Here is a 21,936-nt window from a genome sequence, read left to right on the forward strand (position 1 = left end):
GTGCTCAGCAGAGCTTTGAGGAATGAATGTGCTCCACTCACCAGAGTTTTGTTTTCCTTAACCAAAGGATGTGAAGCTCAGAAGTGGGGACCTGAATGTAACCGCATCTGCACTGCTTGTATGAACAATGGGATTTGCCATGAAGATACTGGGGAATGCATTTGCCCTCCTGGGTTTATGGGGAGAACGTGTGAGAAGGGTAAGTCAAGAGTGCTTGATGAGTACCTTTGGATTTAAAATCCATCATTGCTGAATCCAAATTTTAGATCTGGACACAGTTGGGGATGGAAGCTAAATGGCCTCTGTGACGCGATATGGTACCTTTGTGTGAATTCAAAAAAGGTGCCCTTTCCTGAAGGCTCTTTATTGTCAACCACTGGAAAGTTGTGAAAGTCACTCAATTGTGTCCAACTCTTTGCGACCCCATGGACTATAGAGTCCATGGGATTTTCCAGGCCAGAATACTGGAGTGGGTAGCTGTTCCCTTCTCCAGGGGATCTTCTCAACCCAGAGATTGAACCCAGGTCTCCCACATTACAGGTGAATTCTTTACCAGCTGAGCCACCAGGGGAAAGTTGTAACAGGTGTACAAATCTGTGACGTCATTGATGTGAACACCATTCCGTCAGTTTGTGCAATGCACGGCCTGCATAACTGGGAGTAGTGGCTCCTATGTCCTGTCCAAAAGGCAGTTTCATTATCTGTAAGGTGGACCATAAGGGTTCTTTACCCTGACTATTCCATGGCTCAGGCTGGACTATCTTCCATGTTCAGTGGTCTAGGAGAGACCCTTGAAAAGAAGAATCATGCCTTTCAAAGGGTTGGGTATTTGCCTCTGAATTATCTTTTTCTCTCCCATAGCGTGTGAACCGCACACATTTGGCAGAACTTGTAAAGAAAGGTGTAGTGAACCAGAGGGATGCAAGTCCTTCATGTTCTGTCTCCCAGACCCCTATGGGTGTTCCTGTGCCACAGGCTGGAAGGGTCTGCAGTGCAATGAAGGTATGGGCCAGTCACACCCTGAAGAGACAAGGTTCTAGCAGGTATACCAAGGAGACCCAGCTTCCCAGACATCGGTGTGTAGGACATACCTGGACTACTCAGTCAACTGTCTTTGCTGAGCTATAGGGTTTTGAATCAAAGATACTTTCATCTGAAGTTAATTATGCTTTTGTATTAAGACTCTGGAACATGTAGAAAGTGCTGCTGATACATATCACCTGGGGATCTTTTTAGACCACAGATTCTGATCTATAGGTCTGGACGGAAGACTGAGTGTCTGCATTTCTAACAAGCTCCCAGATGATGCTGTTGCATTTCAGACCACATTTTGGGCTGGAAAGGCATAGATTTATTTCTTTTTCACTACATCATAAATATCAGTACTTTATGTCAGATACAGATAAGATTTGGGATTTGAAAATCAAGGAAGTTAAGATCTTATCTTCTGTGGCCCTTGCTCAAGCGATACTAGCTTCACCTACTCAAAGAAGCTCAGAGGTGTACGTTTCTCATCTACTTTCCAATAAGCTTTTCATATAGACTATCACACGGTAACTTAATGTGAATGCATGCGTGCTCAGTCATGTCCAACTCTTCGAGACCCTGTGGACTGTAACCCACCAGGCTTCTCTGTCCATGGGATTCTCCAGGCAAGAATATTGGAGTGGGTTGCCATTTCCTCCTCCAGGGGATCTTCCTGACCCAGGGATAGAACCCACGTCTCCTGCATCTTCTGCACTGCAGGCGGATTCTTTACCACTGAGCCAAATGGGGAGCCCGACTTAACATGAATCTGTAGCCAGATATGCTAGACCCTCCCTAACAAATGCTAATGTGGTGAGTTAGCCAGAGCTCAAAGATGTTTCAGTAATTGCTCCCCAAAGTCAGGTTTTTTCCATATCTGGTACTGCTGGGAGATGGACTACATGGCAGTATTTCATTTCTTCTTGTGTTGATTGTATTCTAAACATTCTGAAAGTTACAGTGAGGAGACTCTGGAGTGCAGTATATTCCTCTGAGGAGTGTTTATTTTGTTTTCTTATGTCCTATAAGGCAATCAATTTGGGACGACTCAAACTGTAAACTCTGACTCCCAGGCATCAGCTCAGACTCAGTTCATTCCTTTTACCTTTAGATGGGCTGTGTTGAGCCTGCACTTAAGATGTGTGGTTCAGGGAACAGCCAAAAATTTGGGACTCCCTCCCTCTGGTTCTTCCTTTCTAGATTTTCCCTCTCAATTCTAAGTGGCTGCAGTTACCCTTGACTCTGTCCTCTAAGACTCCTCTACCAGTAGGACTTCAGGTTTTCTCTGGAGTTCTAACATCCCCACATAGTGTCAGCTGTGCCAACATGAGACTAAAAGCTGGGGAGCACACCGTTCCCATATTCCAAGTTTTAATTCCCCTCAGAACCTTCCTGGTCCTTCCCATTCTCCCTCCCACCCCATCACTCTTCAATGCTTTCAGGTGGCCTGGTAAGTGCTTTTTCAACTTGCCTGGAATCAGAATTTCTCTAACCTTTAATCGCTTGGTAATACAGATATATCACTTACTACTTTTTATAACCAGTAAGGTTGATAGCTTGGAGAGAAAAATAGAACTAGCCACTTACAGACTGAGTTTTCACCCTTCCCCCATATTAACACTAGTTGTTGATGTCTTTGTTGACAGCATGCCAGCCTGGTTATTATGGACCAGACTGTAAGCTTAGGTGCAGTTGCTCCAATGGGGAGAAATGCGATCGGTTCCAAGGATGCCTCTGCTCTCCAGGACGCCAAGGGCTCCAGTGTGAGAAAGAAGGTAAAGCAAGGTAACACTGTAATCAGGGCCGAGTTCAGCACGTCTGAACCCAGCTTTGCTGGCATAATTCTTGCCCCCCTAGCCCAAGAGTCTTAAACTCCTTCTGTTTCCAAGCAGAAGTAGGGAAGAACAGATCCTCTGTTCTAAAGGACAGCTATCTGAACCTTCTTTATGGACTCTCACACTGCCCTTTCCCATAAAGAATGAACCTCGTGCACTTGAGTGATAACCAGCCACTGAAGATCTCTGTCAACCTCTTTGACAGTCTTTTCTAGGATCAGACTTTCCCCTGGATATGCACAGCAGTGAAAGAATTATACTTTTTTTTGGCTGGCTTTCTTCATTTACCATACTGTTTTTGAGGTTTATATATATTGTAGCACATATCAGTATGTTTCTCATTTCTTTTTATTGCCCTACCATCTGTTCTCATTTAAAAATCTTGTTTGAACACAGCCATGCCCCTTTGTTTACCATAGATCATGTGAGGCTGCTCTTACAACAGGGTTGAGTAGTTACCACCCAGAACATATGGCCTGCCAAGTTGAAAATATTTATTATTTAGTCCTTTAAGGAAAGTCTGCTAACCCCTGTCCTAGAATATACTCTTTAAAATCAAAAGAAGCATATTTTTAAAATTTAAAAATAATAAACATAGATTACTTTTCCAGTCAAACAAATATAAATAACATATGTCCAGTGAAATCTGCACTCAGAGCAGTAAGACATTTATAGTCTTTTCTCTGTGAGTTTTAAATATCAGAACAAGTATGGAGAGAAATACCAACTGTTTTCTCAAAGGCCTTAGCTTGTCAGCTTTATACTTTCCCTTCTACCCCAGCATTTGGACTTTGCTACAGGGTAGGAATCTGGGAGGGTGTAGAGAGGGGAGGAAAGGCTATGGGGCTGTCAGAGGATGGACTGCAAGTGGGCAACAGACAAGCTTAATGATTTGTCTTTTCTGTTCCACTTCTTTCTGTACTAAGGCCGGTGTTGCAAAAAAAAAAAACTGTGAGACTCTCAAACTTAGACCCAGATTCTGGGTTTTCAAGGGGCAGCCCCCTTTCCCCTCACCCTCTACCTGTACCTCCAACCTCCATCTAATCGCAGAAAACTTCAAGGGGACAGAGAAGGAAAGGCATGGATTGAAAGTGTTAGAGCACTTCGAACAATTCCAACACCAGTACCTAAGTGTGCTAAACAGTTTGGCAAAGTTTCTCATTACAGTCTCCCCAGGTCTGCAGATATATCAAAGAATACCTTTGTGGCTATTAGACCTTTTCCTTTCCTGCTCCATACACTTCACTTGTTTCATTCTAGGCTTGAGAGATAGGATATCAATATAAAATATCAATATTGATGCATTTACCTTGACCCTCATCTCCTCTCACCACTGCTATGGAGCAGCTTGTAAATGACTGCTGTTCTTTTTTTTCTGGAAAGAACACAGCCACTTTTCCAATGTTTTAAGTGCATGTCCATCTCCTACATTACTTAGTGTTGGACCACTTTCAATTGTGTCCTACATGTGGTCCAAAACTCTCTAAGACCCCACAGTTCAGAATAAAATTGTTAAATTTCAGGATTATTCATTCTCTACTCTGTAGACATTAAGTAAGGAATCCCGATGCCTTTCTTGATATCAGAGGCATTTGTTTTCCTTTCTATGTTGGCAGCAGTATTTTTTATTTGGCTACTGATGGGAAATTGATTAGGGGAATTTTATTCCACTTCACTTCTTGGATGTAAATGTGAATATAATTAATCATCAGCCAGTTGCAGTCTTCCCAATCAATGAGACATCTCTCAGATATCAAAACTAATGATCACATTGTTGATCAGAGAATCGGGGGCTTGCAGAGTGGAAGAAGAACTGGCTTTTGTTATTGTTTTTGTAAAAATAAATTCCCTTAAAAAGCAAGAGAGGGACTGGACAGTAAGATCTGCAGAGATGTGATGATGATGACCATTTCAGCACTGAGACCGTATCCCCTAGGACCCTGAGAAAGTACATCATTGTGGCAAAGAGTGTGAATTCTGGTTCTGGTAACCATTTTAATGGGAATTGAGAGCAACTACCCCCCAAAATTTATTATGTAATGATAAAACAATAAAATACTTGCCAGATTTCTTGCCCAGTACATGACTTGCTAGATGGTAACTACTTCCATGTTTTCTGCTTCTGCTGTGTTAAAGATCAGGTTTCACAGTGTTGTTTCCTTCATTCAGGTGTGCCAAGGATGACTCCAAAGATAGAGGATTTGCCAGAACATATAGAAGTGAACAGTGGTAAATTTAACCCCATTTGCAAAGCATCTGGCTGGCCCCGACCTGCTAATGAAGAAATGACCCTGGTGAAGCCAGATGGGACAGTGCTCCGTGTAAGAGTTATTCTCTCTCTGTCTTTCTTTTTTCCTTTGGTAGAACAAATTATAGCTTTTTTAAAAGTTGAAGCATAGTTGATTTACAGTGTTGTTATTTTCAGGTATATAGCAAAGTAATTCAGTTATATTTTTCAAGATTATTTTCCAATAAAAGTTATTACAAGATATTGAATATAGTTCCCTCTCTTATACACTAAATCCTTTTTTTTATGTAGTGGTTTGTACCTGCCAATCACGAACTCCTAATTTATCCCCCACTTCCCCTCTCCCTTGTGGCAACCATGTTTGTTTTCTAAACCATGTATGTTTCCTATGTCTGTGAGTCTGTTTCTGTTCTGTAAATAAGTTCATTTGTGTCACATTTTAGATTTCACATATAACTGATATCATATGATATTTTTCTTTTCCTGTCTGATTTGCTTCACTTGGTATGATAATAAGTCCATCCATGTTGCTGCAAATGGCATCATTTTATTCTGTTTTATGGCTGAGTAGTATTCTATCATGTATATGTATATGTGTGTGTGTATCACATCTCAGACAAGACTGGGTATTCATTTCTGGCACTTACCACTGGTTAGGGTGCTACCACATCGTTTTTCTTTGCTTGAAAGAAATAAGGACTAAGCTACTTTCCCACATGTTTCCCTTTCCTCTTTCAACAATGCCAAATGCACCAGAGACAAGTACCACCTCAAATTTCTGTGTGTCACAAGTGGTCTGCAGGAAATTGATTTATTTTGTTGTCTAAAGACTTTGAACTAGTTATTTTTTTTCTCTCAAAGATGACCAGGAATCAGCTTGACCAGGAGGTAGATCCAAGTGATATCTTAGGGGCAGAATATGCAGAACAGTCACACATCAGATGTTCCTGATTCCCCTTTAACAATCCACTAGGTGTAGTAGGAGCCAATTGACAGCTTCCAAAATCTTGTTGGCCTATCCTAGTCACAGCTACATTCTAGAGAGAGCTGACCACACTACACACGTCTCACTTAACATTAGTTAGTTATTTTGCAGAAGTGGAAACTGGTTGGGTGAAGTTAAATAACTAAAGAAAGTGAGAATCACTCAGTTGTGTCCAGCTGTTTGTGACCCCATGGATGGTAGCCCACCAGGGTCCTCTGTGCATGAAATTCTCCAGGTAAGAATGCTGGAGTAGGTTTCCATTCCCTTCTCCAGGGGATTGTCCTAAGCCTGGAATCGAACCTGCACTACAGGTCCTGCACTGTGGGCAGATTTTTTACTGTCTGAGCCACCAGGGAAGCCCAAGCAATTGGCCAGAATTGGCAGAGCTGGGATGTGAGCTCCGGCCCATGTGTTTTCAGAGCCTTGACTTTTTCCATAATACCATACTCAGCAGCCTCTCAAACACTTCAGAAGCCATTTTGTCTTTTCACCCAGCCATCACTGCATTGAACCAGAAAGAAACAAATGTTACCAGAAGCAGTTTAGAAGGAATTAGACTTTTTGCTTGGAAGTGTTTATCCCATACTCCCAAACACACAACTACAACAGCAGGATCTGCGAGGGCGTCAATCCAACATAAACTTGCAGGGTTACTACAATAGCTTTGGAAATAAGCCAATGCTTATACAAGCATTGGACTGATCTTCTTAATCTCTCCTAGAAAACTTCTTATTTAACAATGAGATGGGGTCAGTGTTATGAACCCTTGTGTTTATACCTCTGTAGAAGCTTCTTTTTTATTTTTTGTATTTGACCTTTTCAGCCAAAAGACTTTAACCACACGGGTCATCTCTCCGTGGCTTCCTTCACCATCAACCGGATCCTTCCCCCTGACTCAGGAGTCTGGGTTTGCAGTGTGAACACAGTGGCTGGGATGGTGGAAAAGCCTTTCAACATTTCTGTTAAAGGTATGCTCCATTTTCCAGGGGAAGAGATTGTATCCTTGATGGTTCTGCATTTATGTATTGCTGGGTGCTGCCTTTAGATAGAAATGCCCCTGACCACTTAAAATGCCTTTTGGAATCCTCCAGGATTCTAAGGCTTAAGCAAAAAAATTATGTGCATTGAAATGGAAAGGAGGGATTAAGTTTATGATCTTTGGAATTATATAGCCCTGGGTTTGATTTTTATGGCTGACAGCTAGTAAACTTGGGTGTGGCTTTGAGCAAATTAATTTGACCTCTCTGTTCAGTTCAGTTCAGTTCAGTTGCTCAGTTGTGTCCAACTCTTTGCGACCCCGTGGACTGCAGCAGGCCAGGCCTCCCAGTCCATCACCAACTCCCGAAGGTTACTCAAACTCATGTCCATTGAGGCGATGATGCCATCCAACCATCTCATCCTCTCTTGTCTCCTTCTCCTCCCACCCGCAATCTTTCCCAGCATCAGGGTCTTTTCAAATGAGTCAGCTCTTCGCATCAGGTGGTCAAAGTGTTAAGAGTTTCAGCTTCAGCATCAGTCCTTCCAAAGAACATTCAGGACTGCTTCCCTTTAGGATGGACTGGTTGGATCTCCTTGCAGTCCAAGGGACTCTCAAGAGTTTTCTCCAACACCACAGTTCAAAAGTATCAGTTCTTTGGCGCTCAACTTTCTTTATAGTCCAATTCTCCCATCCATCCATGACCACTGGGAAAACCATAGCTATTTGGGCCTTTGTTAGCAAAGTGATGTCTCTGCTTTTTCATATCCTGTCTAGGTTGGTCATAACTTTTCTTCCAAGGAGTAAGCATCTTTTAATTTCATAGCTGCAGTTACCAGCTGCAGTGATTTTGGAGCCCCCCCAAAATAAAGTCTGCCAGTGTTTCCACTGTTTCCCCATGAAGTGATGGGACCAGATGCCATGATCTTAGTTTTCTGAATGTTGAGTTTTAAGCCAACTTTTTCACTCTTCTTCTTCACTTTCATCAAGGGGCTCTTCAGTTCTTTACTTTCTGCTATAAGTGTGGTGTCATCTGCATATCTGAGGTTATCGAAATTTCTCCTGGCAATCTTGATTCCAGCTTCATCCAGTCCAGCATTTCTCATGATGTACTCTGCTGCTGCGGCTAAGTCGCTTCAGTCATGTCCAACTCTGTGCGACCCTATAGACGGCGGCCCACCAGGCTCCTCTGTCCATGGTATTTTCCAGGCAAGAGTACTGGAGTGGGTTGCCATTGCCTTTTCCAGATGTACTCTGCATATAAGTTAAATAAGTAGGGTGACAGTATACAGCCTTGATGTACTCCTTCCCGATTTGGAACCAGTCTGTTGTTCCATGTCCAGTTCTGACTGTTGCTTCTTGACCTGTACACAGATTTCTCAGGAGGCAGGTCAGGTGGTCTGGTATTCCCATCTCTTTCAGAATTTTCCACAGTTTGTTGTGACCCACACAGTCGAAGGCTTTGGCATAGTCAATAAAGCAGAAGTAGATGTTGTTCTGGAACTCTCTTGCTTTTTCGATGATCCAACAGATGTTGGCAATTTGATCTCTGGTTCCACTGCCTTTTCTAAATCCAGCTTGAACATCTGGAAGTTCACGGTTCATGTACTGCTGAAGCCTGGCTTGGATAATTTTAAGCATTACTTTACTAGCATATGAGATGAGGACTATTGTGCGGCAGTTTGAGCATTCTTTGGCATTGCCTTTCTTTGGGATTGGAATGAAAACTGACCTTTTCCAGTCCTGTGGCCACTGCTGAGTTTTCCAAATTTGCTGGCATATTGAGTGCAGCACTTTCACAGCATCATCTTTTAGGATTTGAAAGAACTCGACTGGAATTCCATCACCTCCACTAGCTTTGTTCATAGTGATGCTTTCAAGGCTCACTTGACTTCACATTCTAGGATGTCTGGCCCTGGGTGATCTGTCTGAACCTTTCTCTATTTGTAAATAAAGCTTAGCTTATCTACCACTCAGGGTGATCGTGAGATTGTTAAGTAGTGGAATTGCATCTGACACAAGTCTGACAGTGATTTTATTTTTGTAGAAAGTTTAACTTCATCATTGTCTTGACTTCTGATTCACTACAGAGAAGTTAGAGAATCTTAATTTGCAGACTACTCACTTAATATGAAGCCCAGACTTTGCTATACAGTGAACATGGATTATTTTCTCATATATTCAGAGTTCTGACTATTCTTCCTAATATGAAATAGTATTTCAAAATTCGGAATTATTCCAAGTGGATTTGCGTACATTTAAGGCTTGAGGGGAAGGAATAGAGTGGAAGTAAATCCAAGTTCACTTGTTGTACAGAGAGGTAATACAAATTTTAAATTTGAAAGTTGCTTTTGAATGTATTTAGACAAAAGCACCTAATAACTCTGTGGTATGTATTCTAGAAAGGCATTGGACTAAATGCTTCATTCATCTTAATATTTTTAAAATATTCATTGTATTTATTTACGTGGCTTTGCCAGGTCTTAGTTGCGGCAGGCAGGATCTTTAGTTGTGGCATGTGGGATCTAGTTCCCTGACCAAGGATTGATCCCAGGCCTCTTGATTTGGGAGTGCAGAGTCTTAGGCACAGGACCACCAGGGAAGTCCTATCTTACTTCATTTTTATGAAGACCAGACACAATAGTATTGTTATCCCGTCCTGATCAGTCCAGAACTAGGTTCAGAGGTTTAGGTGACTTGCCTAAGGTAGCCCATCTTGTGAACAGCCAATCTCAGTGTGGAACCTGGTCCAACCCTGCATCATCATTTCTAGATCATTTTGCTTTCTCAGTCTCTCCTGTTACAGATAAGGAAGCAAGATAATGGAAGTTGATGTGTAATTAACCTATTTCACTACTTGATTAGGAATCTTTGGGTGATCCTAGAGGTAATCTCTGTCAATGAAAGTAAATACCCAGAACATAATCTTGTTTTAAAAAAAGGTCAGTAACAATAGTAACATATATAGAGCCTCACAGAGTTAGATTCTCTGCCCTGAGAACCCACAGAAACAACCTCAGAATCTTTAAGTTTGGTTGTTTTTTTTTTGATTACTGGAAAAGCCTGGATCTATTTTATTCAGTAAAACATCAACACAATCAAAATAATTTCTTACATCATACTTGTTCTTGGAAGAAAGGAAATGATATGCAGACAAGACAAATTATGTTATTTTTGGAATATTTGCTGTCCATGGAAAGTAAATAAGTAAAAAAACAAACCATGTTGCTAAGGTTCAGAAGAGTCACTGATTCTAATTTTTATTTTTTAAATAAGGCACAGCACGCAACATCAGTCCATTGAAATATCTCTTGTTCTAAGTCACTGATGCCTCTTCACTGTCATATTGACTGGTATCCACAAAATGGAAAATTGCAAGTAGGTAAATTGAGCAGTGTCTTTAGTGATAATATTTTAAAAAGATACAGAGATACAGATCTCCTTCAGTGTTTGTAGGGGATTGATTCTAGGACCTCTTTGGATACCAAACTCCACAGATGCTCAAGTCCCTTTTATAAAATGGTGTAGTATTTGCGTACAACCTATGCACATCCTCCTGTATACTTTAAATCATCTCTAGATTACTTAAGCAATAGCCACCCCCCACCCCCATCTGTGGTTTCACTTTCCACAGTTTCAGTTACCCATGGTCAACTGAAGCTCAAAACACTAAATGGAAAATTCCAGAAATAATATGTAATTTTTAAATTGTGTACTGTTCTGAGTAGCATGATGAAATCTCACACTGTCCCACTCTATCCTGGGATATGGGTTTTCCCTTCATCCCATGTATCCCACTCATTAGTCACCTAGTAGACATCTACATTATCATTTCCTCTGTCATGGTATCAAAATGCTCATGTTCAAGAAACTTTTTTTGTATTTAACAATGTGATGCTAGCAATTTGAATATTCCCTTACTCTGCCTAATTTATAAGTTAAACTTTACCTCTGGTATGTGTGTATGGGAGAAATAAATGGTGTATATAGAATTTGGTAAATTGTCTGCAGTTTCAGGCATCCACTGGGATCTTGGAAAGTATCCCCTGCAGACAAGGGGGATTATTGTAACACCTAATGCAATGTAAATGCTGTGTAAATCATTGTAACTATAATATAAATATTTTGTAAATAATTGCTGGCACATGGAAATTTTCAAGTTTTGCCTTTTAGAACTTTCTGGAGTTTTTTTTTTTCTTTCTGAATATTGATCTGCCCTTGGTTGAATCTGCAGATGCAGAACCTGCATTTAGAAGGTTGACTATACTAGACTTTCCTCCCAGAGTACAAATTAGAACAACTACTTTAGAAAATTGGCAATATATACTAAAGCTAAGTATATACCTACCCTGTGATGACATTCTACAGCTAAGTTTATGCTCAAAAGAAATGAGTACATTTGTTAAACAATCTTCAAGAATGTTCTGAGGAGTTTTATTCCTAATAGTCCAAATATCCATCAGCATTAGAAAGAATAAGTAGATTGTGTTATATTCATATGTAATAGGTTTCTAGGGCTGCAGTAGCAAAGTTCTCTAGACTGAGTGGCTTAAACAACAGAAATTAATTTTCTCAATGTTCTGGAGGCTGCGTGATCAGCGTAATCTTATGTTGATCTGAGATCAAGCTGTTAGCAAGGTTACTTTCTTCTGAGCCTTTGCTTCTTGGTTTGTAGATAGCTATATTCTCCCTGTATCTTCTCAGGGTCTTCCCGCTGTGTGTGTGTGTGTGTGTGTGTGTGGTAATTTTATCTTCTTATGAGGGCCTCCCTGGTAGCTCAGATGGTAAAGAATCAGCCAGCAACTCAGGAGACCAGGATTCGATCCCTGGGTCGGGAAGATCCCCTGGAGAAGGGTGTGGCTACCCACTCCAGTATTCTTGCTTGGAGAATTCCATGGACAGAGAAGCCTGACTGGCTATAGTACATGAGTTCACAAAGAGTCGGACATAACTGAGTAATACGCTAATGAGGACAGCCGTCATACGGGATTAGCAATGACTGTAGCCCTCACTGTAACTGAATTGCCTCTTTAAAGACTCCCATCTCCAAATACTGCAATGCTCCCCTCATACAGCAAGGGTGATGTGAAGGGCTGGCTTTATAGGCTTATGACCTGTCCACACAGGGCCCTATACTTGGTTTAAGTTTCTGCTGTCTTCAACTTGAAATTCTATCTTTGAATTTCATAAGTGAAGTCCAGTGACACCATGGAGTTTGTGCATGAGCAGAAGAGACAGATTCACAGTCTGTCTCCTTTCTCGGCTACCCCATTCCCATACGTGTTCTCCATGCCCCAGGAGTCTGGTGGACCTAACTCACGGGAGTTCAGTAAGACTCAAAGCAAGCTGAGTGAGTTGAGCTACTTCTATAACTGAGTAAACAGGATGCTGACAGCCCGACAAGACATCCTTTCCTTTCAAACCAGAAGTTGCTTCACGTGGTGAACGTGCTGTACATCTGTTTACTTACCATGCCCCTTATGGGGCTAAAAACCATCGAAATATCCAAGAATGTTTTCTTTCATCAAGAACCAATTTTTACCTTGTTGGGCGTACTCTTTCAGTCCCATTGAGAATACATGGTCTTTGAGGTGGGGAGATTATTCTGGATTATATAGGTGTGTTCAGATCCTTAGTCATGACCGACTCTTCGTGACCTCATGGACTGTAGCCCGCCAGACTTCTCTGTCCATGGGATTCTCTAGGCAAGAATACAAGAGTGGGTAGCCATTCCCTTCTCCGGGGGATCTTCCTGACCCAGCAATCAAACCCGGGTCTCCTGCATTACAGGCAGATTCTTTACCATTTGAGCCGCCTGATTATCTAGTTGGACCCATTCTAATCACAGGAGTTTTTAAAGACTGTCAGAAAGAGAGATCACAACAGAAGAAAGGTCAGAGAGACATGAGTTTGTTGTCTTTGAAGATGGACAAACGGACCATGAGTCAAGGAATACAGGTGTTTTTTTAAGAAGCTGAAAAGAAGAAAACAAATTATCCCCTACAGCCTCCAGAAAGGAACACAGCCCTTTTAACACCTTGATCTTAGCCCAGTGAGACCAACTACTGACCCCCAGAGACCTCTGATTTCTGACCTCCAGAACTATAAGATAATAAATTTATGTTGCTCTAAGCAGAGAGAGACAGACAGACAGAGAGAGCCTGGTGGTCTAGTAGGATGATTGATATTAAATAATCACACAAAGAATAATGAATTCTGAAAATTGCAGTGAAGGAGAAGATCTGTGGAAGTGTGTGGCATGTGAGTCTAACCAAGGTTCAGGGATAGACACTGTGAGGAAGTCACAGCAGAGCTGAGAGTTGAATGATGAGTAAATGATAACTGCGGAATCGTGGGAGGTCTGGCGCATTGCTTGCAGGAGAAGAGTACCAGCCAAGAATACGAGACAGAAAGGAGCCTGGTGCATTGTTAGGTGGATGAACTGAAAGGCCACTGGGAGTGGAGAGTATTGGATGAGAGGATGAGGGAGCTAAAGAGGCGGCAGGGGTGCTATTGTGCAAGGCCTGGCAGGTCATGGTATGAATTTCAGATTTTATTTGAAATGTAATGGGAACACATGGAAAACTCTTGATCAGAGGAGTGCTCATTCTTTAAGAAAGCACTCTGTGGATGGTAGGTTGGAGGGGTGAGAGCAAAGCCAGGAGATCACAGAGCGGGTAAGTGCATTGAATCTGATCAGAGAACTTGAAGACGGCTTTGTTAGGAATGTAAAGGCACTCATCCACTACCCCATCTCAAAACAGCGGTAAAAACCCAAAGTGTAAGGACTGATCTGATTCTTGCCATTTTATTTAGTTCTTCCAAAGCCCTTGAATGCCCCCAGTGTGATCGACACTGGACACAACTTTGCTGTCATCAACATCAGCTCTGAGCCTTACTTTGGAGATGGACCAATCAAATCCAAGAAGCTTCTGTACAAACCTGTTAATCACTATGAGGCTTGGCGGCATATTCAAGGTAAGATTTGGCAAGGAAATGCTCCAGCGAGAGATGGGACACCAGGAAAAAAAATTTGTCCCCAAATGTAGAAATCCTCTCTCTCAGTCTCAACCCTCAACCCCAAGGTAGGGGCTGTGGCAGTGGATTCTACTTTGGAGTATTCAGGAGAGAGTGGCGGGGTGATAGCTCCTCTGAGTTCTGGGTCTACCTTTCTGAAAGGTACGGTGTAAAATGGGACACAGACCAGCCTGTGTCAGGAGCTACTATCTTCATCAATACTCCCTGTCCAGGTCTCTCTGGCTCTCCAGTCCCATTTTTACTCTGTCTTGCTTGGTCATGGCAAAAGATACATGTTTATACCATGACTACAGTAACAGGGACGTCCAGGGCCCACTGGAAAGGCAGAGACTTAATCTGCTTACATCTGAGGGGTGATTGCTGCTACTGCAGCTGTTCAGTCACCAAGCTGTGTCCAGCTCTTCACGACCCCATGGACTGCAGCACACCAGGCTTCCCTGTCCCCCACCATCTCCCAGCGTTTGCTCAAGTTCATGTCCATTGAATCAGTGATGCCATCCAACCGTCTCATCTTCTGTCAACCCTCTTCTTCTTCTGCCTTCAATCTTTCCCGCCATCAGGGTCTTTTTCCAATGAGTCAGCTATTGCTACTGAAACATGTTTGTTTGTTTATTTTTCTTATTTGAGTTTGCCCTGTCTGCAGTTTCCTAACTCACAGAAGTTTGGGAAGGAATTTGGGCTGTGGCTGACTGAACTAGGGTAGGGGGAGGTGGGGGTACAGGCCCATCCCCACCTTTTTGAAAGCAAAAGCCTCAAAAGTAATAAAATGTCAAACGTTCATGAGAACAGTTAAATTTATTTAAAGTTAAATTTACTTTGAAACACAAATTAGAGTCCTGCTTGTTGCATGATGATGTAATAGCATTTTTCTTTTTTTTTAAAACCTGAGCACCATCTATTGACCCAGCTGCTTAAATTGTGCCATCTTATCATGAGACATACCACAGTCACACTTGTAGGGAACATACACACCTCCATCAATACTCTAGTCTCACTATGCCCATGAATTCCTAAAAGGGCCCTCTACCCATGACTGCAATGAAGGAGACACTGGAGACACTAGTTCCATCCCTGGGTCTGGAAGATCCTCTGGAGATGGAAATGGCAACCCACTCCAGTATTCTTGCCTGGGAAATCCCATGGTCAGAGGAGCCTGACAGGCTACAGTCCAAAGGGTCGCAAAGAGTCGGACACAACGGAGCGACTAAGCGCATATAATCAAGGAAGTTACCAAAAAAGAAGAAAACGAAGGTTTGGAGCTTAAAAATACTAGCTGACCTGAGTACGTTAAATAAAGTCATGGTGGTATTACGGAGCTCTTCACGTTCTTTTGAACACTCATCCAAAATTCAGAATCCCAGGAGCATCAGTCTGATTTGCTGGATTGTTGATTCTATTGACAATGGCTAGGTCTTTTGAAAGAGCAGCTTTAAAAAAATAGGATATTGATAATCCATCCTCTCTTTATGGACATCCACAAAGAGGTTTTCTAAAAACCCTTACCCACAGCCCAGTGTTTTTCCTTACTGACTTTATTACGTGGTAAGGCAGGAATCTACCTTTGCAATATTCATGCAAATAGATCAGAAGGAAAGAAGCATATGTCATTTGTTTCTGGGAGGAATTTTCAAATACTTCAGAACCCTTTATTTATTATGATATGACTATTACAAATTTGTTGTCTGATTAGTGTAAGCAGACCCTCAAAGAGTCTTTTCTCTTGATAGCTTGATTGGAATCACTGTTTGCATTTGAAAGCAGTTATTTTATATTATTCTAATTGAGTTTTTCCCCTAAATCTGACTGGTTATTCCCTATAGTTGAAGATGTGCCTGATTTTACTCTACAAATGAAAATACAGAAACACTAGAGCAGAAATGTATGAGTGGCACAGAGATACTTACACGAAAAAGCCTTGTTTTCTTTATAGTAGGAACACTGAGACCCTGAAGATGGAATCTCCCCTCTGTTCTACTCAGCCATTGTATTTTTAAAAACCAAACATTAGTTCCCATCACAATAACAGCATTCCAGTTTAAAGAATGTAAGATTGCCAACTTAAGTTTCCTGGACTTTCCCTCTTCTCAGTGACAAATGAGATTGTTACCCTCAACTATTTGGAGCCTCGGACGGAGTACGAGCTCTGCGTGCAGCTGGTCCGGCGTGGAGAGGGCGGAGAAGGCCATCCTGGCCCTGTGAGGAGATTCACAACAGCTTCCATCGGTCAGCTGAAGCAAACAGGCGTTTACTCAGGAGCTGGGCGGGTGGGGGAGGAAGGGGAAAGAGGAAGGAAGACCAGGAAGGGTGGTGGTGGGTGAGCGGGTGGGTGGGGAGGGTGGTGGAAGGGGTTTGCTTTTGAATGGGTGGGAAAGTGACAGGAAGGCTTCAGACTTGGAGCCAAGCCAGCCCTTTATTTGGGCTGCTCTCCTGGTCTGTCTCCCTGGGGGAGGGGGCTGGAGTGATCCACAGGGACAGAGAAGGAAGCAGATGAGCCTTCAGGAAGGCAGGGACATCCCTGAGGACTTGGGATTTACTTTGTAGCAACTCTGCTCAGTCTTGGCTCCTGAGTTTTTCCACCAGCTTCCTGTTTCCATCCTAAGGGCCCAGGCCAGGCTCTTGCTGCATACATACTCCACAAATCCCAGTGTGTTTATAAAGTAATTTCTAGTTTTTCAAAGTCATTCATGCGCATGGTGAAAACATTGAATAGATTGAAAGGCTTTTACCTAAGAACAGCAGTCCTGTGCTCTATCCCTCCACTTCCCCATCCTATTTCCTTTATCCCCTTGAGCCATATGATATATACCACCCTGTTTCTCATGGCATGGCATGCAGGATCTTGGATCCCCTTATTCCTGGACTAGGGATCGAACCCATGCCTCCCACAGTGGAAGTGCAGAGTCCTAACCACTGGACCTCCAGGGAAGTCTCTACCTCTATGTTTCTAAATCAGTGGTTCTCAAACATTATTTTCCCTCAGAATCATCTGCCCAGCTTATTAAAACAAATTTCTGGGCCTCGGTTCCAGGGTTTCAGATTCAGAAGGTTTGGAGTGGGAACGGTGCTCAAGAATCCGCATTTCTAATAAGTTCCCCAGTGATGTATGATGCTCTGGTCTTAAGCTTACACATTCCAAGTGTAGCACTATTTCTTGATGGAACAGTGTCAGTCAATAGCTATCAGTCTTCTATTGTGTAAACTGAGGAGCCTTTGAATTTGTGAAATTTCCTTGATGCTAACCTGAACTCCAGCTTTCTGCTACCCAGGTCCCCTCCTCTGAAATGTCTGAGTGAGTCCTTTTAAAGTCCTCTTTAGTGTTGTAGTGCGCCTTGTGTATAACCATTCTGTTACTATCTCTTGGTCAGTGCTTTACAGTTTCAGGTTCACGTTTATTTAATTCTTAGAATTGTCATCTTTCCCATTTTATAGATTGAAAAGTAGAGTCCCAGAGTGGTTAATAACTTGGCTATGGTGATGTATCAGATTCTTCATCATCATACTAGATCTTCAGACTTGATCCCTTTCTGTTTCTCCAGTTATTATTACTATTTTTTTAACCTGGAGCCCAAAGACACCAAATCCTTTCCCGACTGATGAGTTTTCCTAGTTTTCGTCCATTTACTAAAGGCAGAAGGATATCGGATGCTTTAGTGAGAAACTAGGAAAAGCATCAAGCTCTTCTGCAAAGGTTGTGCATTCCTCACACACTCTTCCTTCCACACCCCCCACCTAGTGTTCATCTGACCAGCAGCATCTTTAATGAACCAAATGAAACTCAGGAACTACTCTGATGCTTGTAGAAGCATTGGACAAGTAAGCAATGGCTTCCTGGGAACCCACCAGGTAGTAACACCAAAAATAACACTGGCGGGGACTTCCCTGGCAGTCCAATGCTTAAGACTTTGCCTTCCAGTGCAGGGGGGTACGTGTTCTATCTCTGGTCAGGGAGGTAAGATCCCACTTGCCTTGCAGTCAAGAAACCAAAACATAAAACAGAAGCAAGATTGCAACAAATTCAATAAAGACTTTAAAAATGGCCCACATTAAAAAAAAAAATCTTAAAAAAGAAAATAACCCTGGAAACAATATGACTTAGAGGATAAAAGGAACCTCCATGACTGTGATGCAAGAGGCCCCTGAAATGCCATCAGGTTGCTGCTACAAAGCAAATGGTAGCTTATTCTCTCCTAGGCCAGTGCTGATGAATCAAAAGGGGAAGGGCATAATCTGACTCAGATGGAAAGTATTTATGGAACAGAACATAAAACACTTAACAGATCCACAGTGTGCTGTCTTCAGCGCTCAGAATATGTTCCAGCCAGGATGTATTCAGAGGTCTCTTGGAATATTTCAAAGTAGTTCTCAGGGGTGGGTGGGAAGGGAATTCTTGAAGGTTCATCTTTTCCCATCATTTGAATTTTGCTGATGTTTGTTTTTAAATTCATTTGGCAGTTGCACTATTTATAAGTGTATTGACTGAGGGCAAAGGCCGGGAAGGCCAGGAGGGGAGGGGACAGGACACACTCTGAACACACGGCAGAAAGAGGGCAGGTAGGGAGGGGTGAAGGGTAAGCCATGCTCTCAAAGGGAGGGGAAAGAGGAAATGACCATTTATGGGGCTGCTCTTCTGTACAAGGCACAGGCTCAGAAGGTTTCCAGGTTTGCTGTACACCATCAGCCCTCTTTCCGTCTGTTGTGTCGTTATAAGCCTGCCTACTCATTCCAGGTGGCTTATTTTGGAACTTTAGAGAAGAGCAAAAGGAGGTGACATCACCTCTTGCAATTTGCAAAGGTTATGGAGAAAAGACCAACGAGACCTGTAGCGTAGTGCCAAGCAGGTGGCATACCTGATTGCTGGTTCTCCCTCGTCTATGGGTGGTCAAAGCTGTTAGTGAGAGACCCTCTCCTGAGGAGTGGAAATAGACACTTCCTGTCACCTCTGACCAAGTTTCTCAGCCTTCTTACTTTATTTTTTGTTTTTACTTTTTCATTGTATTGGAGTATAGTTGACTTACAATGTTGTGTTAGTTCAGGTGTACAGCAAAGTGATTGTTATATATACATTTGTTTGTTTCCACTTCTTTATATTATTTTTATTTTTAATTATAACCCTCTAAAGAGCTTCTTAGATAGTTTTGTCCTTAAGATACCATCTCTGTTTTGTTTTAATGTCTCTTCTGCCATGAATTTTAATACCATAAATCTGTTTATATATTGTGGTCCTTCGTAAACCATTGTAATTATCTAAAATTTTCTCATACCCCGAGGACCAATTTTTGCCCCGTTAGGGGCAGTAATGTCCCCACTGAAAATGCATGAGGAGAGGATCCCTATTCTGTGTTTTGAAAATACTTTATATCTGGAGTTTAAAATATCAGTGTGCTGTTACTAGTTGAAAACTTGCAGATTCCTTCTCTGTCCATTGATACAAGATAAGATAGGAAGGAAGGGAGGGAGAAAATGTTGATGGAACCCAAACACCTTCCAAGCATTTTCATCTCCATTATCTCATTCTTCCTCTTGAATTTGGAAGGTGAGTGTTTTTATTTCATGCTACATAAATTTTCCAAAGGTCACAGAACTAAAGGGGCATGCTTCTGCCTCTTTGATTTCACAACTCACGTTGTTTCCATTCAGTTACCTCTCTGGTGACTCAGGTTCTTGCGGGTAATTATGGCCACACAGCCTGTGGTCAGAGCCAAACCTTGATGTGATCAGAGGCTGGCCCTGCCATCGCTGTGTTATCACATGTGAAATTGTCCCTGCTAAGGGGATGTAACCCTGAAATTGCTTTAAAACATTTTGCTCAAAATGGGAACAGAGACACTGAATGCTCACCTGCAACCCCACAACTTTGGCAAATCCAGTGTTTCCAATTTTTTCAGTTTCCTTCCTCTTTGTAGACATGACTTTTCCCAAGTGGAAATTAGAGTATTTCTCATGTGTTACAAGTTTTGGAGAGGCTTCTGTACTTCTCACAATAATACTTTAATCCCTTGGGTGGCTATATCAAAATTTATTAAAGCATTTCCCTACTTTGAGCACTTAGGTTTCTTATGATTGTTTGTTATAAATAATGTTGTAAGGGACATCTTCATGTCCCTAGCCTTTTTGCTTCCTTTGAGTTATTTCTTCAGGATAAATCCCTGGTAGTCAGATTATACAAAGTATATGACCATTTCTAAGGCTCTTGAAAAATATTCCCAAGTTGTCCTTCAGAGGGGTTGTATTTTGTCTTACAGTTACTCAAACTACACACTAATATTTTAAAGCTTTGCTATTTTGGTAGGGGGAAAAAGTATTTCATGACTGCTAGTGGCTGTTTCTTTGCTAGCTTGTATATTATTCTAGAAGCCAAGGTTGTCCTTGGGGGCTGTTGTTAGCTTCACTTCATATAAAACAATGATCCTTCTGGTTTCTCCTAGGTCTTCCTCCTCCAAGAGGTCTCAGTCTCCTTCCAAAAAGTCAGACCACTCTAAATTTGACCTGGCAACCAATATTCCCAAGCTCAGAAGATGACTTTTATGTTGAAGTCGAGAGGAGATCTGTGCAAATGAATAGTGATCAGCAGAATATTAAAGTGCCAGGCAACTTGACTTCAGTGCTGCTTAACAACTTACACCCCAGGGAGCAGTACATAGTCCGAGCCAGAGTCAACACCAAGGCCCAGGGGGAATGGAGTGAAGATCTCATCGCTTGGACGCTTAGCGACAGTAAGTAACTTACGCTGCCCCAGGCTTGCCTGAATGATGCTTGGTGGCCGCCAATTAGATTAAGCTCCCATCACTTCAAGTCTGCTTCTTAGAAACCATGACAGGTAGTTAGTTGTAAGTAGAGGCCAATGAGTGCCCTCTCCCCAACACCTCAAATCATTTTAGTGACCCGCAATATTTATGAATGCTCCATATGTTTGGACTAACAATAATTCAGGCAGACCTGTCCTGCGATTTACCTTTCCTGTATTTAAAAGAGTTTGTTTATTTTCGGTTCTCCGGGGTCTTCGTGGCTGTGCACAGGCTTTGTCTAGACTCACTGAGCAGGGGCTACCCTCTAGTTGCAGGGTGTGAGCTTCTCATTGTGATGGCTTCTCTTGTTGCAGAGCAAGGTCTCTCAGGGCTCGCCGGCTTCAGCGGTTGCGGCATGTGGACAGTAGTTGTGGCACACAGGCCTAGTTGCTCCACGGCATGTGGCATCTTCCCAGACCAGGGATTGAACCCATGTCCCCTGCATTGGCATGAGGATTCTTAACCTTTGGACCACTAGGGATCCCTACCTTTCCTTTCAGTGGAGTTATTTACTAAGCAGATGGTGATTCATTACAGATAGATCTCTCCTAATCTTAAAAGACAAGGAACTTTGCTTGAAAATCTGCAAAACAGATAATCCTTAGCATTACGGTATATATTTGAGAGTAATAAAACAACTTTTCTTTCAAACTGTTCTTCGGGCTCTTCTCAATTTCAGATTGTCCATTAAAAATTAGTTGGAACTTCTAGGGTTCCTTTGTAGTCTTGAAAGCTTTCTCATCAGGAACCAGAGAGTTCTATTTGATTCGCTGCCACAGAACTGTCTGTGCATTTCAGAGTCCTTGGAAAGACCAGATGTTTCTGGGTCACACCAACTATCACTAACACTGGGACCCTGTGGTCTCTTGCCAACTGCCAGAGTCTGAGTTTCTCTTCTGTAGCTGAGCCTCCACTTCCCCAGTAACAGGTGTACAGACTGGCTCTGGGTTTCTCCGACCCGTCTCTTCTTGTATCATAACATGTGAAAGTCTCAACCATTTTGTCAGTGTTTAGGCATGTCTCCTTCATCTTTAAAAAATTCT

General features: G+C 42.2%; 1 protein-coding gene across 6 annotated transcripts in view; it reads left to right on the forward strand.

Moving 5' to 3' along the window:
- Nucleotides 1-21,936, forward strand: part of TEK (TEK receptor tyrosine kinase) — a 99,054-nt gene that overhangs the window by 54,982 nt on the left and 22,136 nt on the right. For 4 of the 6 annotated variants that reach the window (XM_060411016.1, XM_027964593.2, XM_060411017.1 and 1 more), the window contains exons 5-12: nucleotides 68-199; nucleotides 862-1,002; nucleotides 2,673-2,801; nucleotides 5,031-5,182; nucleotides 6,918-7,062; nucleotides 13,887-14,048; nucleotides 16,197-16,331; nucleotides 20,534-20,821. In XM_060411016.1, coding sequence (XP_060266999.1) covers nucleotides 68-199; nucleotides 862-1,002; nucleotides 2,673-2,801; nucleotides 5,031-5,182; nucleotides 6,918-7,062; nucleotides 13,887-14,048; nucleotides 16,197-16,331; nucleotides 20,534-20,821 — 1,284 coding nt within the window. Of the gene's footprint in view, nucleotides 1-67; nucleotides 200-861; nucleotides 1,003-2,672; nucleotides 2,812-5,030; nucleotides 5,183-6,917; nucleotides 7,063-13,886; nucleotides 14,049-16,196; nucleotides 16,332-20,533; nucleotides 20,822-21,936 lie in introns of all 6 variants that reach the window. The other 2 variants (XM_060411018.1, XM_060411019.1) reach the window with 1 other exon arrangement.

Source organism: Ovis aries, chromosome 2, assembly GCF_016772045.2.
Source record: "Ovis aries strain OAR_USU_Benz2616 breed Rambouillet chromosome 2, ARS-UI_Ramb_v3.0, whole genome shotgun sequence".
Lineage (NCBI taxonomy): Eukaryota > Metazoa > Chordata > Mammalia > Artiodactyla > Bovidae > Ovis > Ovis aries.